This window comes from Esox lucius, chromosome 13, assembly GCF_011004845.1.
Source record: "Esox lucius isolate fEsoLuc1 chromosome 13, fEsoLuc1.pri, whole genome shotgun sequence".
NCBI classification, from domain to species: Eukaryota; Metazoa; Chordata; class Actinopteri; order Esociformes; family Esocidae; genus Esox; species Esox lucius.
This window is the reverse complement of record NC_047581.1, coordinates 34,492,496-34,511,542: the sequence shown is the minus strand read 5'-3', so window position 1 is coordinate 34,511,542 and position 19,047 is coordinate 34,492,496. Positions and strand designations below refer to the sequence as shown.

At 46.8% G+C, this 19,047-nt stretch overlaps 1 protein-coding gene across 1 annotated transcript in view; it reads left to right on the top strand.

Moving 5' to 3' along the window:
- fam172a (family with sequence similarity 172 member A) overlaps window positions 1–19,047 on the top strand; it is a 183,466-nt gene that overhangs the window by 126,450 nt on the left and 37,969 nt on the right. Inside the window, exon 10 of the mRNA XM_010897606.4 lies at window positions 5,557–5,641. Within this exon, the coding sequence (XP_010895908.2) occupies window positions 5,557–5,641 (85 nt within the window). The remainder of the gene's footprint in view (window positions 1–5,556; window positions 5,642–19,047) is intronic.

The following is a 19,047-nucleotide window of genomic DNA, read 5'->3' as shown; positions in this document are numbered from 1 at the left end:
GGAGGGAGAGGGAGAGGGAAGGATGAAGAGGGCAGACAGCGAGAAATGTAGTTGGGGAGAAAGAGGGAACGCTCAAGGAGAGGAAAACAAGAGGACCACCTTTTAGTATGGATGGGTGAGATGGGGAGGGAACTGGGGGAATGCAGATAGATCCAGGGACATGGAGGGAGGGAGAGACCGAGACAGACAGAGAGAGAGAGAAAGCGAAGGAGAGAGAGAGTGGTGGATGGTGTGCATCTGGCAGCCTGTCATGGCCCAAGGTGTCTCCTGTCACTGTGCTGGCCACACACACACACACACACACACACACACACACACACATACACACAGCCATGAATAAACCATCATAATCCACTGAGATTACATCCCCAGTAGTGGGATCTGACCCATGGGGGGAGAGGGAGAGAGTGTGACCAAGCACACACCTGTCTCACTGTTTTCCACCAATGTTTAGTTCTCTGTTGTTGTTTTTGTATGTATGTATATAAATGTGTACATAAATATAAATATACACACTTTTTTTCACTCAAAGAACACCATATATATATATATATATATATATATAAATAAATAAATTTGTGTGTATATTTATGTACAATGGAAATAAAAGGTCTACACACCCCTGTGAAAATGCCAGGTTTTTGGGATATAAAAAAATGAGACCAAGATAAATCATGTCAGAACCTTTTTCTACTTCTAATGAGACCTATAATGTGATCAATTCAATTGAAAAACAAACTGATATCTTCGAGGGGGAAAAATGAAAAATAAAAACCTTAACAATAACCTGGTTGCATAAGTTTGCACACCCTCTTATAGCTGGGAATGTGGCTGTGTTCAGAATTAACCAATCACATTCAAACTCATGTTAAATAGAAGTCATTACACACCTGCCATCATTTAAGGTGACTCTGATTAATCACAAATAAAGTTAATCTGTTCTAGTTGGATTTTCCTGACATTTTCTTAGTTGCATCTCAGAACAAAAGCCATGGTCCGCAGAGAGCTTCCAAAGCATCAGAGGGATCTCATTGTAGAAAGATATCCATCAGAAGTAGGGTAAAAGAATGTCCAAAGCATTAGATATGGAACATGGAACACAGTGAAGACAGTCATCATCAAGTTGAGAAAATATGGCACAACAGAGACATTACCAAGTCCCTCCAAAATTGATGAAAAGACTAGATGAAAACTGGTCATGGAGGCTTCCAAGAGGCCTACAGCAACATTAAAGGAACTGCAGGGATTTCTGCCAAGTACTGGCTGTGTGCTACATGTGACAACAATCTCCTGTATTCTTCATATGAATGAACTATGGGGTAGGGTGGCAAGACGGAAGCCTTTTATTACAAAGAAAAACATCCTGGCCCGGCTGAAGTTTGCAAAAACAAACATCAAGTCCCCCAAAAGCACATGGGAAAATGTGTTATGGTCTGATGAAACCAAGGTTGAACTTTTTGGTCATAATTCCAAAAGGTATGTTTGGCGCAAAAACAACACTGTGCATCACTCAAAGAACACCATACCCACAGTGAAGCATGGTGGTGGCCGCATCAGGCTTTTGGGCTGTTTTTCTTCAGCTAGAACCGGGGCCTTAGTCAGGGTGGAGGGAATTATGAACAGTTCCAAATACCAGGCAGTTTTGGCACAAAACCTTCAGGGGTCCATTAGAAAGATGAAGAGGACGTTCACTTTTCAGCACAACAACGACCCAAAGCACACATCCAAATCCACAAAAGCATGGGTTCACCACAAGAAGATTAATGTTTTGAAATGGCCCAGCCAGAGCCCAGACCCAAATCCAATTGAACATCTGTGGGGTGATCTGAAGAGGGCTGTGCAAAGGAGATGTCCTCGCAATCTGACAGATTTGGAGTGCTTTTGCAAAGAAGAGTGGGCAAATATTGCCACATCAAGATGTGCCATGCTAATAGACTCCTACCCAAAAAGACTGAGTGCTGTAATAAAATCAAAAGGTGCTTCAACAAAGTATTAGTCACTTTAAATGATGGCAGGTGTGTAATGACTTCTATTTAACATGAGTTTGAATGTGATTGGTTAATGTGAGTTTTTTATTTTACAAAGCTTTTTTGTTTTTCAATATATATATTTTTATTTAATTTTTTATTTTTATTTACTTGATCTATTGATTACCCCCCAAAAATTTTTTTTTCTGATTGTACTTTGGCAATATGTACATATGTGCATCATGCCAATAATGTGAACTGATTTGACAGAGAGAAATACAGAGAGAGGGACAAAGAGGGAGACAGAGAGAGACGGGCTGAGAGAGAGAGAGAGAGACGGGCTGAGAGAGAGAGAGACGGGCTGAGAGAGAGAGAGAGACGGGCTGAGAGAGAGAGAGAGACGGGCTGAGAGAGAGAGAGAGACGGGCTGAGAGAGAGAGAGACGGGCTGAGAGAGAGAGCAAGATAAGGGGTGTATCAGGCAGTCAATGGATGTCAGAGTAGTATTGTTTTGGGGGGTTTCTGAAAGGTTTTGGTTTGACTTTGTGAGGGTTGATTGATAAGTTATTGGGGTAGTGGTGGGTTGCTACTGAAGCATGTGGTGGGCAGTGGTCCCCTTGATCTAGAATATAGATCTAGAATATAGAATCCACAATGTAGAATGTGGTCAGTGCCTGGGAAGGCTCCCTGTGCACCGGCAGGGGAGGCTTAAGAGTGTCACACAGGTAGGACCTCTTTCCACGTAACACCTGCGTGCCGTTCCGTTCTCAGGGCGCTACAGCGTGGAATTAGGAGCACCAGTAGAATCCCGTAAGCCCCAAATGCTACCGGCTCCCGCTGCACCGCCACAGAAAGACTGTGGAACCCTGGAGCCATGTTTCCGATTAATAATGATGGGACTGAATGAGTTTATGTGAAAAAGGTGTGTGTGTGTGTGTGTGTGTGTGTGTGCACGTGTGCAGATGTCTCCTCTCATTTCCCTTTAAAAGGGAAGCTATGTGAGGAGTCATAGTACTGCATACTCATACATACTGTTTCCCCACGGGAAGTCAGTGTGACTGTGGCTGTGTTTTCAGCTGCCGCCTCCATGTGACATACTGCAAACTGTTGATGTAGGTGGATCCAGATTTACTCTGGCATGTCTAGTCCTTCATTTGATACGTATTCCACTTTTCAAACCTCGCCTAGAGCAGAGCATGCTCTAAACGTACACAGACAAACACACACGTGCACATATACATACACACACGTGCACATGCACATATCCATGCGTGCACACACAGTCACACACACACACGCCAGGGCGACCTGTTTGTGTTGGTGGCGTCTCAGTTCAATGAGTGCCATTGATCGGTTCCCTGGCTTGAAGCAATGATAATAATAGTGTCTGAGAGAGAATCCAATGTGTCCTCCTTTTGTCGTCTCCCCTGCTCCCATCCCATACAGCCAGCTTGCCCTCCTCTGGCTGCTGCTCCCCTGCTCCCACAACCATGGGGTTGCCTTGACAAATCTATTGAATCCCCGGCCCCTGCTCTTCTGCTGGTGGGGAGCAGAAGGGCTGCCTTTGAAAATGCCTCCTCTCGGGCACAGCACACAGCACAGCTGACGTCTTCCTCCAGACCCAATGAATTAGGGAGATACAATGAGAGGCCTGACGTACCAGTCAAGAAGCCCAGTCTGCCTGCCTGTCTCTCTGCCTGCCTGTCTCTCTGCCTGCCTGTCTCTCTGCCTGCCTGTCTCTCTGCCTGCCTGTCTCTCTGCCTGCCTGTCTCTCTGCCTGCCTGTCTTTCTACCTGCCTTTTTCTCTGCCTGCCTGTCTCTCAGCCTGCCTGTTTCACTGCCAGCCTGTCTCTCGGCCTGCCTGCCTGCCTGTTTGTTTGTCTGCTTGTCTGTGTCCATGGCCACCTTCTTTATGTCTCTCTGACTGTCTGTCTGCTTGCCTGCCTGTCTGCTTGTCTGTCTCTCCCCCTGCCTGCCTGCCTGCCTGTCTGTCTCTCTGGCTGCCTGTCTGTCTCCCTGCACTCATGCACCCCCTTGAAAGAGCCACAAGCAGGGCAAGACAGAGCATCTGAAAGTACAACCGTGTCTGTTTACGAAGGTGGTGGGCGACACCCTCCCTGAAAGCCCTACCATGGTGGGTTGACAGGGTTGGGGACAGACGTGTGACATGGATGGTACTGTAAAAAACAAGTGCCCTGTGACCTTTGTCCCTTTGCTAAAGCAACTGCACTATGAGCTCATGTTTAACCACAGTTGGTTCAAGTCCTGCTCACAGAAGTAGAGCCAACAAAAGTCGCACTGTACATTATAATTCCACTTGGGACATGAAAATGTTCCCCCTTATAACTGTCAATGCACAGTTTATACAGGGACTGTCTCTTCCTACTTCCTGTTACATTTGTGTATTCGTTAATATTTGGCCTTCATGCATGAATACGGCGGATTGATCCTGGCCGCTCATGTAGGACTCTGAAATGAACGCTTCCTCGTAATAACTGATAGCTCAAAGCTTCATCTGCATGTGTTGCTTGGAGACCAGGTGGAGGGTACAGTGACTGTTTGAAGATGGCCGCCCCGGACATGTCAAAAACATGAGTGGGGTTAAGATTCTTCACCATTCAGACACACACACACACACGCAGTCGGGACACTTACACACTCACACACCTGGTGGCGTGGTGGGTCCCGGGTCGGGGCACAGAGACTTCTAGTCGGCGGGGGGCTCCGTGGTGAGGAACGGTACGGGTGAGTGTGACTGCCCAGGGGGGGTGTGATGTGTAGCCTGGCTGGGTTGGGGTGTGTCAGGGTTGCTGGCCTCTCTCATCGGCCTGGGAAAGAGAGTTCATGGCAGTGCGGAGAGGAAGGGGGGTTGGGTGGTGTGGAGAGGAGGGCATGGAGGTTGGGTGGTGTGGAGAGGAGGGCATGGAGGTTGGGTGGTGTGGAGAGCTGGGCGTGGTGATAGCTGCGGTTCAAGGATGTGGTGGGGGTGAGCAGCAGCGGCCTGTTTGGCATACCTACCCTACACACACACACACACACACACACACACACACACACACACACACACTCGCCTGCTCACACAGCTCTGTATTGGCTGTCAGACGGTTCCAAGACTAAAGTAAACAAGAGCTGATAAGCAGTGATTGGTCAGGAGGCCAGCTGCACGCCCTGTAATCTGCTTTACATTTCTGGTTCTTCTTTTTCTCTACTATCTTATCTGTGGAAAGTCTCCTCCGTGCATTCCTCCTCTTCATCCGCCCTCCCTCAGTTACACCGAAACACAGACGCAAAAAACCCACCAGGATATATGAAACACATGCGCGCACACAGACACTTTGCCCATTGTAGTGTATGTCGGTCTAAGGCTACCTCCGAAGTGAATGGATGAAGAGCGTTAGAAGGGTTCGTCCGCTCCAACGGTATATTTGGGGGGGGGGGGGGTTAGCAGTCACCAGGCTGCGTAGACCCCCCCCCTCCCCCCCATGTGTGTCTGGCCTGCCCTCCCCCCGTCCACTCTCTCCCTCTCAACACATCTAACTCTGAGCATCCTGTCACAGGGCTTTAATTGTTTGTTACTCCACCCCCCACAGCACTGCCGTAACTGGGTGTCAAGCCCCGAGCCCCTGGACACTCCGGTGGAACCCATGCTAACAGACTGCCCTCGCGTATCTGCAGGTAACTTGTCTGTGGGGCCCAACTGTCCTATCTCCTCCTCTCTGTCTGTCTCTGTGTGTTTCTATCTGTCCATCTGTCTGTCTCACTGTGGGCGGTTTTCTGCCATTTCATCTGTGTGCCTTTTCTGTGGATAACTCGTTCTCGTGTTGTCACAGCCAGAGAATGTGTCCTTAGTTCAGGATTACGTATGCCTGTAATCCCTAAACCTGAAGCTTGATGACAATGACGGTCCGGTCTGGTGGGACCTCGACGACTGACCTCGGTCTGAGTGAAACACGAGAGCGAATGCGTACACACGTACAGGCAGGTCACTCGTTGACTACGAGAGAGGTGTCCCGCATGGGTTCATTGTGATTACCCTCTCTTCACCGCTCTGATGACATCATGATCGATGAGTGGGTTGAAGTACATGCCGTGTACTTCGGAGCCACACCTCCAATTCGCATCTGATCTGCAGGGGTCAAATCAAAATGCCACATGTGGTTGAAAGGCGTGTGGTTGGGCTCGGGGTCATGACTGGGACATGCCAGCTGAACGTCATACTCCAACTATCTAGGCATTACATAAACAAAGCTCTGTGGGATGTGGCGTATAGCCAGTATGCCTGTATCATGGCAGGCAGCTATTCTTAGGAACAACGCGAAGCGACAATAATCACACACCCGACAGTGTCTTATTACTATTGTAAACCGCATTTGGTTTAGTTAAAAGGCTGTTTTCACGGCTGTGACGCCGTACCATATGAGAATGACAGCTTTGATGTGGGGAAAGCACTGTGGCGAAACGTGAACACTCACTGCCGCAAGCCACAGCCTCTCTACAGTGAAGTATGGTGGTGGCAGCCTAATGCTGTGGGAGTGATTCTCATTAGTAGGGACTCGGCATCTTTTTAAAATTGAAGGAAGAATCATTGGGGCAAAATATGGGGAAACACTGCTAGGAAAAAGAAAATCTAGGGAATGAGCCAGTATTCGGTTCACTAGAAAACTGAAGCTCGGGAGGAAATTCACCTTTCAGCAGGACAATGATCTCAAGCGCAAGGCCAAAGCATCATTTTAGTGGCTAAAGAACAAAAAGGTGAATGTCCAACAGTGTCCCAGTAGCCCCATCTCAATTCAAGGATTGAGAATGTGTAGCGCTGTTTGAACAACTCTGTCCACAATCATCATCAGACCAACCCGTTCAACCCAGAGGTCCTCTACCAAGAACTGTTTGCAAAGCTGCAGCATACACACTCCAAAATACTTACAACTGTTGATCCAGCAAAGGGAGGCTCTGCTGCATGTGACTGTTTATTTGTGTGGGATTTGAATACTTATGCTAGTAACTTACCGGATGTCATTTTTCCCACGGATATTTCACACAAATATTTCAACAGCTGTCACCTTACTATAATTGATTTTGAGTTTCAGTATTTTAAAATGAAAAATGTCAAATATAACCAAATCTCTTGTACCATTTTTAATTTAGTGGTATGAAGGAATTGATCAAGGCTCTGAATTCATTTCAATCCACTGTACTTCTACATCAGTGATAATGAGAGAAAGTGGACACTTAGTTGCATCCAGCTCAGCAAGTCTTTGGTGCCTGGTGTCTCTGGTCGGATGTCAAAGGTTGATTTGGTTGTCTTTGTGTCCTTGGCGGTTTGGCGGGGAGCGAGGCAGCTCCATTGTGTGTGGCGTCACGAGAGAGCAGCCAGAGGTTATGGAGGGTGACTTAAGGGTGTCAAAGGACCATGACCCAGCATTTCTCTGCTGAGAGAACGCTTCTCAAATCATCCCTCCATCCCTCCCATCCATGTCCTTGTTCATGATTCAGCTGTCACATCGAAGTGTGTGTGTGTGTGTCTCTGTATCTGTGTGTGTCTGTGTTACCATGGTAGGGTATTGCTCTGCTGTGGGAAGATAATGGCTAACTACAAAGTGTTCATCAACAGACTGACTTCTGTTTTCTCATTGTCGCTAAGCTCACCACACACACACACACACACACACACACCCCGCTGTCATACCAAGAGCTGCAATAGCCCAGCCAGCCTCGGGCTACAGGAAAATGGCTGTTGATCACATACACACTAAGATGTCTGAAGAGAAACCAAGGAATTCCATTGGCTTTCCATCAGATCTGGGTGAAGGACAAGTCCTCCCTCCATGTCTTTCTCTCGTTCCTGTGCTGTCTGTCTCTCCGTATGTCTTCCTGTGTGGTGATGGGCTGTAGCGTGGGTGTTCTCCATGCTGGTTGAGGTTTGGCTCTGGAGGACACGGTGTAGGGGAGACGGGCCTGTGTCTGTCTTGCTGCTAATCATCTGTGTAGCAACACTGGTACCGGCATGGCAATGGCCTGCTGATGGGAGGGAGAGGGAGGAGATGTTAACGTGGGGGCTGTCCGCTAACATCTCTGTTTATTGTTTTTAACGTGATAAAACCTGGAGCACATCCCTGTTAGCCTGGCTAGCTTTTCTCCCCCTGTCTTTCTTCCGTTTTCATTCCCTCTTTCAAAAGGAATCTTCCCCTAGAAGGTCACTGCTCCGGTGCTGGCAACGGCCCGACAGACTGGCAGAATTTTATCAGTTAGGAGCACACTGAACACTGCCTAAATATGCAGATAAAGTGGAACAAATCTCCTGCTGGAAAGCCTCCCTGTTTGCTGTGCCGGGGGGTGGGGGGGGCTTGGAAGAAGGGTGGGGGGTGGGCCTAACCAGAGTTGGACCCAGTATGGCTGGGCTGCCATTATGGAGCAGATAGGCAGGAGACAGAGAGAGGCTGGGCAGACAGGCTTAGAGACACACAACAGTCATGATGATACTGTGAATCTCTTCTTTATACAAGTGGGTTGTGTGGCTGGGGCTGAACTGGGTTAAGACATCAGTTTGTTACTGGGTCATGGCAGCGGTCTGGTTGTGGTCTGTGACTGGGTCAAGGCAGCGGTCTGATTGTGGTCTGTGACTGGGTCAAGGCAGCGGTCTGGTTGTGGTCTGTGACTGGGTCAAGGCAGCGGTCTGGTTGTGGTCTGTGACTGGGTCAAGGCAGCGGTCTGGTTGTGGTCTGTGACTGGGTCAAGGCAGCGGTCTGGTTGTGGTCTGTGACTGGGTCAAGGCAGCGGTCTGGTTGTGGTCTGTGACTGGGTCAAGGCAGCGGTCTGGTTGTGGTCTGTGACTGGGTCAAGGCAGCGGTCTGGTTGTGGTCTGTGACTGGGTCAAGGCAGCGGTCTGGTTGTGGTCTGTGACTGGGTCATGGCAGCGGTCTGGTTGTGGTCTGTGACTGGGTCAAGGCAGCGGTCTGGTTGTGGTCTGTGACTGGGTCAAGGCAGCGGTCTGGTTGTGGTCTGTGACTGGGTCAAGGCAGCGGTCTGGTTGTGGTCTGTGACTGGGTCAAGGCAGCGGTCTGGTTGTGGTCTGTGACTGGGTCAAGGCAGCGGTCTGGTTGTGGTCTGTGACTGGGTCAAGGCAGCGGTCTGTGACTGGGTCAATGCAGCAATCAGTGATTCCACCAGACGACTATAATCTATGCATTCTACCTCCGTCTCGTAATAATGTCAAACTATAATGTAGCACGTTAGTGCTTCTTACACTTTATTTTACGGATCTGACAGATGATGTGCCGCTGATTTTTTCATGGATATTTTCCTGGGTTGCAAGAACACCAACATATTTCCAATTCCAACTGTCTAACAGAGTAGAACGGATCAGTGTTCTCACCTTCCTTACAACCACTGCCTGCAACTGAACCTGATTATTCATTACAAAGGTCCAGAGTAAACACTGATTAATGGCTAACAAAAGTATGTTAATGTGTACCTGAACTTTAATTAAGCACCCTGCTCTGTTACAAGGTTCTGAACACAGGCCCGTAATTAACCCTCATTGTGTTCATCAACAGAACTCCGGTGGCCTTTGTTCAATAAGACGACGACGGCGCTGCCTTTGAAGTGCTGAAAGAGTTGTCTGTCTTTCGTTATTTACACACAGTTGTTAAAAAGGGATTCTTTTCATTTAGTTTTGTGACGCTTTCCCTAGTTTTCGTGCCACGCCGTAAAGCCTGTTGAGAGAACATGTTCAAAATGACCCTCGTGTTAGCTAGGGTGTATGCTAGACACATTCAGCGTAAGCCCCTGCCCTGATGAGGCATGCCCTGCTGACCGCGAACACCCCTGCCCTGATGAGGCATGCCCTGCTGACCGCGAACACCCCTGCCCTGATGAGGCATGCCCTGCTGACCGCGAACACCCCTGCCCTGATGAGGCATGCCCTGCTGACCGCGAACACCCCTGCCCTGATGAGGCATGCCCTGCTGACCGCAAACACCCCTGCCCTGATGAGGCATGCCCTGCTGACCGCGAACACCCCTGCCCTGATGAGGCATGCCCTGCTGACCGCGAACACCCCTGCCCTGATGAGGCATGCCCTGCTGACCGCGAACACCCCTGCCCTGATGAGGCGTGCCCTGCTGACCGCAAACACCCCTGCCCTGATGAGGCGTGCCCTGCTGACCGCGGAGCACCAATGCCTGTCGCCACCTCCATGCCCGGCCTCTGGGCCCCTGTCTGTCCGATGAACGTTTCTCTGTTGTGTTCTTCTCCTTCCAGAGGAAACTCAGCCCGCCACATCTCCTAACCTTGTCACCTCCTCTGTTTTTTCAGCTTGACTTTCTTTTTGTTGAGGGTGGGGGGGTTGTGTCTGCTGATTTCTGCTGGCTCATCAGAAGATCAAAGGGAGAGAGGAAAGCGTCTTTTTTACACGTTTGTCTTCGTGGACGATAGCTTTGCCTGACGTTAGTGTCGCTTAGTGTAGCAGGAAATAGCTTGGGTAAATGGTGATGAACTAGAGGTGAACTCTGACCCCGATCCTGATCCCGTCACTGGTCTCATCTCCTGGGACAGCTTTCGTCTGGATCGTACAGGTGCCAAGCTCAGTTTCCACTGGCAGTCTTGTGGAAAACGCTGACCCAGCAGAGTTCTCTCAGCAGGCTGCTGCCTCACAACCCTTCATGGATGATTTTATGGTACAGCTACTAATAAAGGAGATTGTGTTCATTGGCACCATTTGCTTAAAAAAAAAAAAAAAAAAAGCATTTTTAAAACACAGATCGTCAATAATAATGTGGCATCGAAATATGTTTAAATAGTGGGTCAAAACGTGAAAGTGAGTGCAAAGCATTTGTCCGAAAGTGGCTATGTTCTCATTAGATGACGGCGAATATCTAACGCTCTTTGGCTAGCTGACACACAAGAGTCAATGTCAGTAAGTTGGAAGTTCAAGGTATTTAAGGTGTTCATAGCAAAGGCTATGCATAGTCATCAGGTATATTAGGTTAACAGTGGAAAGAATGCAGCTTTGAAAAACTCTGAATTCTGCATTACTGCAACCTTGTGTTTGATGTTATTTAGATGAAGGGCGTGGGGGGGGGGGCAGGGGTGCCCCTCCGATGTAGAAACAAGTAAACTGCCTATGCCAATAACAACAACACTTTGAGATATATAGAATATAAAATGCCCCCCCCCATCAAACTCAATCCTATGCCTATGATTGAGACATTAGTGAAATAAGGGACTACTTTTTATTTGTGGGATCTTTTGAAGAGTACTGTTTCTTGTTGAGTGTTTGGTAAACACCCATGCTGCCATGGCAATGTCAGTGAGATTGTATACCGTTTCATGTAGATGCTAATAATTTTGGGAGTTGGTTCTCCTTCTTTCTACCCCTCTATCCTTCTCCCTCATAGAGGATCAGAAGACAATCTTCATTTGCTATTCCTCTTTAAAATGGAGATGGGGGGCCTAAACGTGTTTGATCCATGTGCTCCGGCGCACACTGGCGGGCCATGACCCAGTTGGCTCACAGATTTATGTAATGAACCCTGAGTTTAAAATAACCACGTACACAGGAGCTCTGGAGAGAGACACATTTTTGCGAGGCGGGGTTCAGGAGGTGGAGGAATGGAGCTTCTGGAGGCACGTTGGAGTTGTACAGGAGGTGTTACCTAGTCATTCTCTTTGTTTAGTGTTTTTATTTTTTACTGGGTATTAATTTTTTTATGCCTTTGGAGACATTGAGGTTAAAGCATATTAGTGGTGTGAAATAGAAAGAAAAACATCCATGCCTGTACCACCAGAAGAGGAAAACACAGTGCAACACAAAGTTATTTCAAATTCCTCAGCATTTCCCGTTCAATTGTGTATGAACTCATTTGACCCTGAATGAACAGACTGACACAGGTCTCAACCTCTAAATCTAAACTTGGGTGACGATATAAAAAAAATGGACCTCTTGATAGAGAAGGGGAACCTTGAGAGGAAGCCGTTTTTTTAGCGGGGACCTGTGGCAGACAGATTAAGAACACTGCCATACCTGTCTGGAAGACAATTGCTTGCGATTGTTTTGAAATGTCAGGTCAGTGGCTGTGCTCTGATAGACACTTTTCCTCTCTCTCTCTGTCACTGCCTCAACATACAGTCAGACTATATACACAAGCTCCCGCGCCATTGGACCCGGGACAATAGAGGGGAAGTTGCTTTGTGTCAAAGACACAGTCACTTTGATCACTTTGAGAGGAATGTGTGCGACTATCGATTGATCTAGGTGTCTCTGTCAGTGGTGTGTGTCTGGAGCCAGATCAGAGGAAGGACATGTCGGGTACCAGCCAACACCTGTCAATAGACAACATTCAGCCGTGGGCCTTACAGCATCGTTTTGTCTGCAGGTGCTGCGCCCATGTTTTGGCTCATATATTAGTTATATTTACCTGTTGAATCCTAAAAGAATTGATGTATATTCTTTCAGTCAGTGCTTGTAAATTAAATGAGATGAATGTGAATTATTCTGCCTCAAAACATTCATAAACATCATGGATCATTAGTTCTTGCATTTGTAGTTCTGTCTGCGATTTGGAGAGGTCACCTTTCTCGTCTAATCCCTCTGCCTTTTTTGTTTAGTTGTTGTACCGAAATGGGAGAACACTATGATATTATTTCAGCTGCTGATTTTGCATTCCGAAATCTAAATGAGAGTGTGCCTTTTTATAGACCGTGTCAGTGTATCGTGGCACAGAGAGGCATTTGCCCGTCTTGTCTGGGAGTTACTGGGTGAAATACTCCTCCTGTAGACCGCTGGTCTAGACCAGGGCCCAGCAGTGGTCTGTCTCCAGGCTGTCAGAGTGATAATAAGCTGGTCAGGCTGACTTGGTAAAAATGTGAAGAGCTTCCAGCCCCAGCTGTCGTGGTGAAAACCGCCTCACCAAGCCTTTATGCCTTCTTTTGTATTTCTGTTGATCTCATCTTATCTCCGAGCCCTTTCCCTCATAACATCCCCGTCTGTAATCTCGCTCCAACATTTTTTTTATTGGAAATTTTATGGCAACTGGTTGCTAAGCAACACAGAAGGTCAGGTAAAGTATTTTTTTTCTTCTCGGTGTAGAACCTACCTATGCTTTGTGAATGTTGGTTAGGATTTAGTGTGAATGTAGTAGAGTCGTTCATACTAATGTCATTTGCACATCACATTTCTTCCTGAAATTAATAGTTTTTATGCACATTCTATGCAGTATTGGTGTGTACATTCCCCCAAATAAATGTCTAGGTATTATTATGATGCTAGTGCGAAATTTGGTCTAGTTTACCAGTATGAGTATAATGTGTGAATCCATGTGGAAAGGCTTTTGAACCCCTTTTATTTTTCAGTTATTCTCACCAGGTTTGACAGGCAGTGATATTTTCCCAGTAACTTTAGTCATTTAGTCTAAAATACATTACATATTTAACTTTGATACCGTCAACTCGATAAATATTGGCACCCTTTATGAAGTGAGCAAAAGTGAATGCAAAAAATAAACAACACAAACACTGAGTCATATTTTGGGCTCGAACATAAGGGGGAGCAGTATACTTTCATGTCAACACACAACGTTTTGAGTAGTACGATTCCGTCTGGTAAACAGGTTTATTTTTTGTTTTCACTTTCGCTACATTTTCTGAAGGTTCCCAATAGTCCTTTAGTTGGCTGTATTTTTTTGTACATTTGTGCCCACCGACATGGCGCCATTAGTAATGGCAGGGGTAAATATTTAGACATGGGAATAGATTGTCTCCAAGATGCTTTTCCTGTGTGGTCATTAGATGTTGATTGGTCGTCAGCTGACCATGTTTATCTATGTCCATGCTGCTTGTGCCTGTATGATTGGGGTCTGTGTGGGTGATGGTCAATGAAAAGACGGACAGAGGCGCAGTATTGGGGTGATAGTGTCTTCATATCTGGATGCTTAACAGACACAGTTCTGTTGTGTCTGTTTCTTCATTCACCCTCCACTAGGTAGACTAACCAGGAGCATGTGCTTTCTTTGTCTCCTTACCTTGTCTCCTTCCCTTGTCTCCTTACCTATTTTATTCCCTCCTCTCCCTTCCCTTTATCCCCCTCCCCTTCTCTCCCCTCCTTATTCCTCCTCCTCACTCCTCCTCGCTATCCACCCATCATCCAAAGTAACTGTAAAATGGGAAAGGAGCTGGGCCGTGCATAAATTGAAGTTCAACAAGGTTCAATGAAACACTTATACAATTTGCTGCAATATAGTGGATTTTATAATCTCATTATCATCTTAGTGCCAGATTTGCCCATGAGGGCTACGCCGTACCCGCAGTTATTAGCTTCTGAGATTTGTCCATTTGTCCTCCTGCTTCCCATTTACTTAGCCAATCAACTAGCCTGAATCTCCAAAGCCACTCCCTTCTTTTTTTATTTAGCTGTGTTTTCTCCTACATACCTCCTGGCGCTGTATTTACTGGTATTTGGAGTGGAGGTGGGGGGGCTTTGCTACAGGCAAACAGAATGCAATCTGTTTAGTTTTTTATACCATCCATGTTACTTTGATCTTGACACAACTATGGCTGTTTTTGTGATGGGTGAGTTTTTTCTGACAGCACTTTATTCGGTAAGGTATATGCAGTACCAGTTATTCAAGGGTATACATTTATTTTTCCCATGGTAAAATAATGGTTTTATAATTATTCTGAAATAACACATAAGAAATAATCTAATAGCAAACCAAGTCAAAACACACATTTTAGATTCTTCAAAGCAGCCACATGTTGCCTTGATGGCAGCTTTGCACACTCTTGGCATTCTCTTAACCATCTTCGTGAGGTAGTCACCTTGAATGCATTTCTTGAAGGAGCTCCCAAATATGCTGAGCACTTGTTGGCTGCTTTTCCTTCTCTCTGCGGTCTAACTCATCCCAAACCATCTCAGTTGGGTTGAGGTCGGGTGATGGTGGAGGACAGGTCATCTGATGCTGCACCATCATTTACCTTCTTGCTCGAGAAAGCTTTTCACAGGCTGGAGGGGTGTTATTTTTATTATAATTTTTTTTCCTTTTGAAAAACAAATGATAGTTCTAGTAAGTGCAAACCAGATGGGATAGCATGTTACTGCAGAATGCTGTGGTCGCCATGCTTGTTGAGTGTGCCTTGAGTTCTAAAAGAATCACAGACTGTATCTCCAGCAAACCACTTGTTTTGCGACTGCACTTGAAGAAACTTTCAAAGCTCTCCAAATGTTCTGGATTGACTGACCTGTCATTTCACTTTGCTTATTTGGGCGATTCTTGACATAATATGGACTACTACAGTACAGAAAATTATGGTATTCTGTATTCACACCCTGCTTTGTCACAACCCAACTGATTGGCTGAAACGCATTAAGAAGGAGAGACCTTCTACAATTTTTTTTTACAAGGCACAGCTGTTTATTGACTACCTCATGAAAGTGGTTGGGAATGCAATCAATCAATCAAATGTATTTATAAAGCCCTTTTTACATCAGCAGTTGTCACAAAGTGCTTTTACAAAACACCCAGCCTGAAACCCCAAGGATCAAATCACAACAGTGTGGAAGCACAGTGGCTAGGAAAAACTCCCTAAGAGGGGCCGAAATTTAGGAAGAAACCTAGAGAGAAACCAGGCTCAGTGGGGTGACCAGTCCTCTTCTGGCTGTGCCAGGTGAACATATTAAGAGAACAAGTTGTAATAATTAGTGAATGCATTTGAGTGGTGTCCAGAGTCTATAAATCCTAATCCAGGTCAGAAGCATGGGGTGGAGTGGGAGTGGTTATCTAACTGGCAACTGGAATCGTCAGGTATCATCTTGATCTGCAACACTCCCAGGAGGACTTTGGACAGTGGCACAACGAGTCTTTAGAGCCTTGTCCTCGGTAGGTGTGGGCCAAGATCTCATGTCCTGCTCAAGTGTGAACAGAGCAGGAGACAAGACATTTTAGAGTGTGCATTCCTTAGGTTTACAAGGATTTACAGTAGAGAAGGAGAACCGACCCTACTCCCCCTGACACATTAATACAGCAGCGTAAAACCTTGGAGCTGAGACAGTGGCTGCAAAGTGTGGCTACTTGTGAAAATTACAATATAAAAGGTATTTTGGTCTGTTTTACACTTTTTGGGTGGCTACACGGTTCCATGCGTGTTATTTCATTTTCTTGATGTCTTCACTGTTCTACAATGTGGGGAATTGTAAAAATAGAGAACTACCCCCGAGTGAGTGGCGGTTTCCAAATGCTCCACTGCTCCTGTGCGTGGATGTAATCTCTAGCCCTGTTTGATTGTGCTTACCGGATGTGCCGTATGCGCCGGGATCAGGGTCTTTGCCGCAAGTCGGTCCCCAGGTCAAGCCTCTTAACCCTTCACGTCCAGGCTCTCATCCGACACTGCTGAGCCTAGTCGCCCAGAGGCCAGCGAGAGCTTAGTGGCCTGCAGCATGGATCTGATGAGTCCATATGGTGCCTCCTACATGGGTTAGCACCTTCCACGGTTAACACCTTCTCACAAAGAGCTGTCTGGATGATGATGATGATGATGGTGATGATGATGATGAGGAGGAGGAGGCGGTTGTATCTGCTCTCACAAGTCCTCAACGTCAGCGCCAGCTATATGGGAACACGGTTACCCAGAAATGACGCGAGTGCCAGCATTAACAGAATCACAGGCCACACACTGCTTGTGGAACGGAGAAGAGATAAAACACCTCAGAGGCCAGCGAGGGGACGTTAATGCCCTGGACACAGATCTCATGGCCCAGATGGCACAGCCCGTACAGACTAGATTGGCCACAGTCCTACTCCTTTAACCTTAAGGTACCATCCAATTAGAACTGCACATGTAATTAGAGCGGGTTGACGGAATGCTATGTTACGTTTGGCTTAGAGGGATTAAGGGAGCATCGCGTCCGTTCGTTTGGTAGCCATGCCAAGGACGTCACACCTCTGCCTGGAGCGAGTGATTCCATAACCAAACCCCTGTCTGTAGACGTGCTCCTGGTGGTCAGTTGTCGGGAGGTCTCAGTCCTTCTCGCATTGATGTGGTTTGATTGGAAGAGAGTATGTGCACGTGCGCACGTTGGTGTCTGTGTGTGTGTCTGTGCTGTGTGTGGTGTTGGGTGGCAGAGGGTTAGTCTGCTGAGGGGGGGGTCAGCTGATTTGTTTACCCCCCTTTGTGATCCGCTTCCACTGTTGCCTTCAGACAGCTAGCCGATGCTACCGTTAGCGTTAGAATCTGTTTGGTTAAATTACGCTACATTTTCTGAGGCATATTGAACAAAACTCAAGACACTAGATTATTTTGTTGTGTAAACTTGCTCATTTCGATATCTCGAGACGCCACCATCAGAGCTAGCGTGCGTCACAATTTCGATAGAGCCCCTCTGGTGTTTTGCAGGTCTGAAGACACTTGTGTGGGAACTGTATCAAGTTTCAGTGCATTGCTAACGCCTATTGCTCAACTTTCAAATGCAAAATAAAATGACCATGCAAGCTAAGATAAGTCTCTGTCTTGCTTTTACTGCTGTCTCTCGTGATGTGAACTAGCCCTAACTGGAGAAGGAGAAAGACCCAGGGAAGTGCAGGGTCAGGGGTGTGAAGGCTTATTCTTCCACTAATGGTCATCTGGCTACACTGGAGAGACTGCAGGAATTACCTGGGTACTTCTAGTGGAAGCAGAGCAGACATGCACCAGGACAAAACACCCGGGGAATTAATCAATTCAGGATACACTAAACTGGGTCACCGTTGTGTTTGTGTCACTTTTTGTGCTGACATCTTTTACTGTTTTCTGTTTAGTTAAAATATAGTTTTTGATAAGCTGTGCCACACTCCACACCCAGTACTGTGTTTTCTTTTTACAATTAGGTTATAATGAAATGCACATTACTGTGATTATAAGGAAATAAAAATGAGGGGAAAAGTTGCAAGCTCTGAGAATATATTAGGAATGAACATAATTGCAGAGAGATGATTAGGGAAGAAAACAGCACCCTTGAAGGTCCTTGAGTCGTAATCAGCCTCAAATTACAATGTTTGTTTGTTGCCTTTTTGCCTGAAAAATTAAAACGTATTTATATAATTATGTAAACAAAGTTGACAAAGATTTGTGCAGCGGAGTTCTGAGTGGTGACCTTGGATCAGCCACTGTTCACCACCGTGACAGATATTTTTTTGTTTATTAAGACGCGTCTCTGGGACGGGAGACGAACCGGCCGTGACGCCGGCGTGTGTGAACATTAGGAAAAATTGCAATTAGAGGATGAATTCCGGCAACAGTAACCTGGGTAATAAGCGCATGGCTTGTTTGTGGCCTGGAAAGGCGTAATTATAAACTGCTTTGAGAGAGCTGTGCTCATTGTGCCTGGAAGTAATGAGATAGGCTGAACTGATCCCTCCATGAAGCTATTACTTGTAATCCCCTCCCTCTCTTCCTCTACTCCGCCCCTCCCTGCCTCTTTGCCCTGCCACAGACCTGGCCGGCAACCTCAAGTTCAGCCGTCACGTCACCTGTCCTCTTCAAGGTCCATGGGCCCATCTATTCCTAGTAGTACACCGCATTCTGAGGAGTCAGGCCTAGAACCACACCACTCTGAGGAGTCAGGCATAGAACCACACCACTCTTAGGAGTCAGGCATAGAACCACACCACTCTGAGGAGTCAGGCATAGAACCACACCACTCTGAGGAGTCAGGCCTAGAACCACACCACTCTGAGGAGTCAGGCCTAGAACCACACCACTCTGAAGAGTCAGGATTAGAACCACACCACTCTGAGGAGGCAGGCCTAGAACCACACCGCTCTGAGGAGTCAGGCCTAGAACCACACCACTCTGAGGAGTCAGGCTTAGAACCACACCACTCTGAGACGTCAGGCTTAGAACCACACCACTCTGAGGAGTCAGGCCTAGAACCGCACCACTCTGCCCCCAGCACCCATCAATAAAATCATGGTCCCGGAGGGATCTGTTTGTTTGCTCTTTACTAATGAGTTAATTAAGAAGCTTAAGGTGTAACCTCGGTTGTGAAGGTCGTCTGCTCTTCATAGACAGAAGATGCAGTGTTTTGAAGCTCTCCACCACACCTGCCTTTCTCG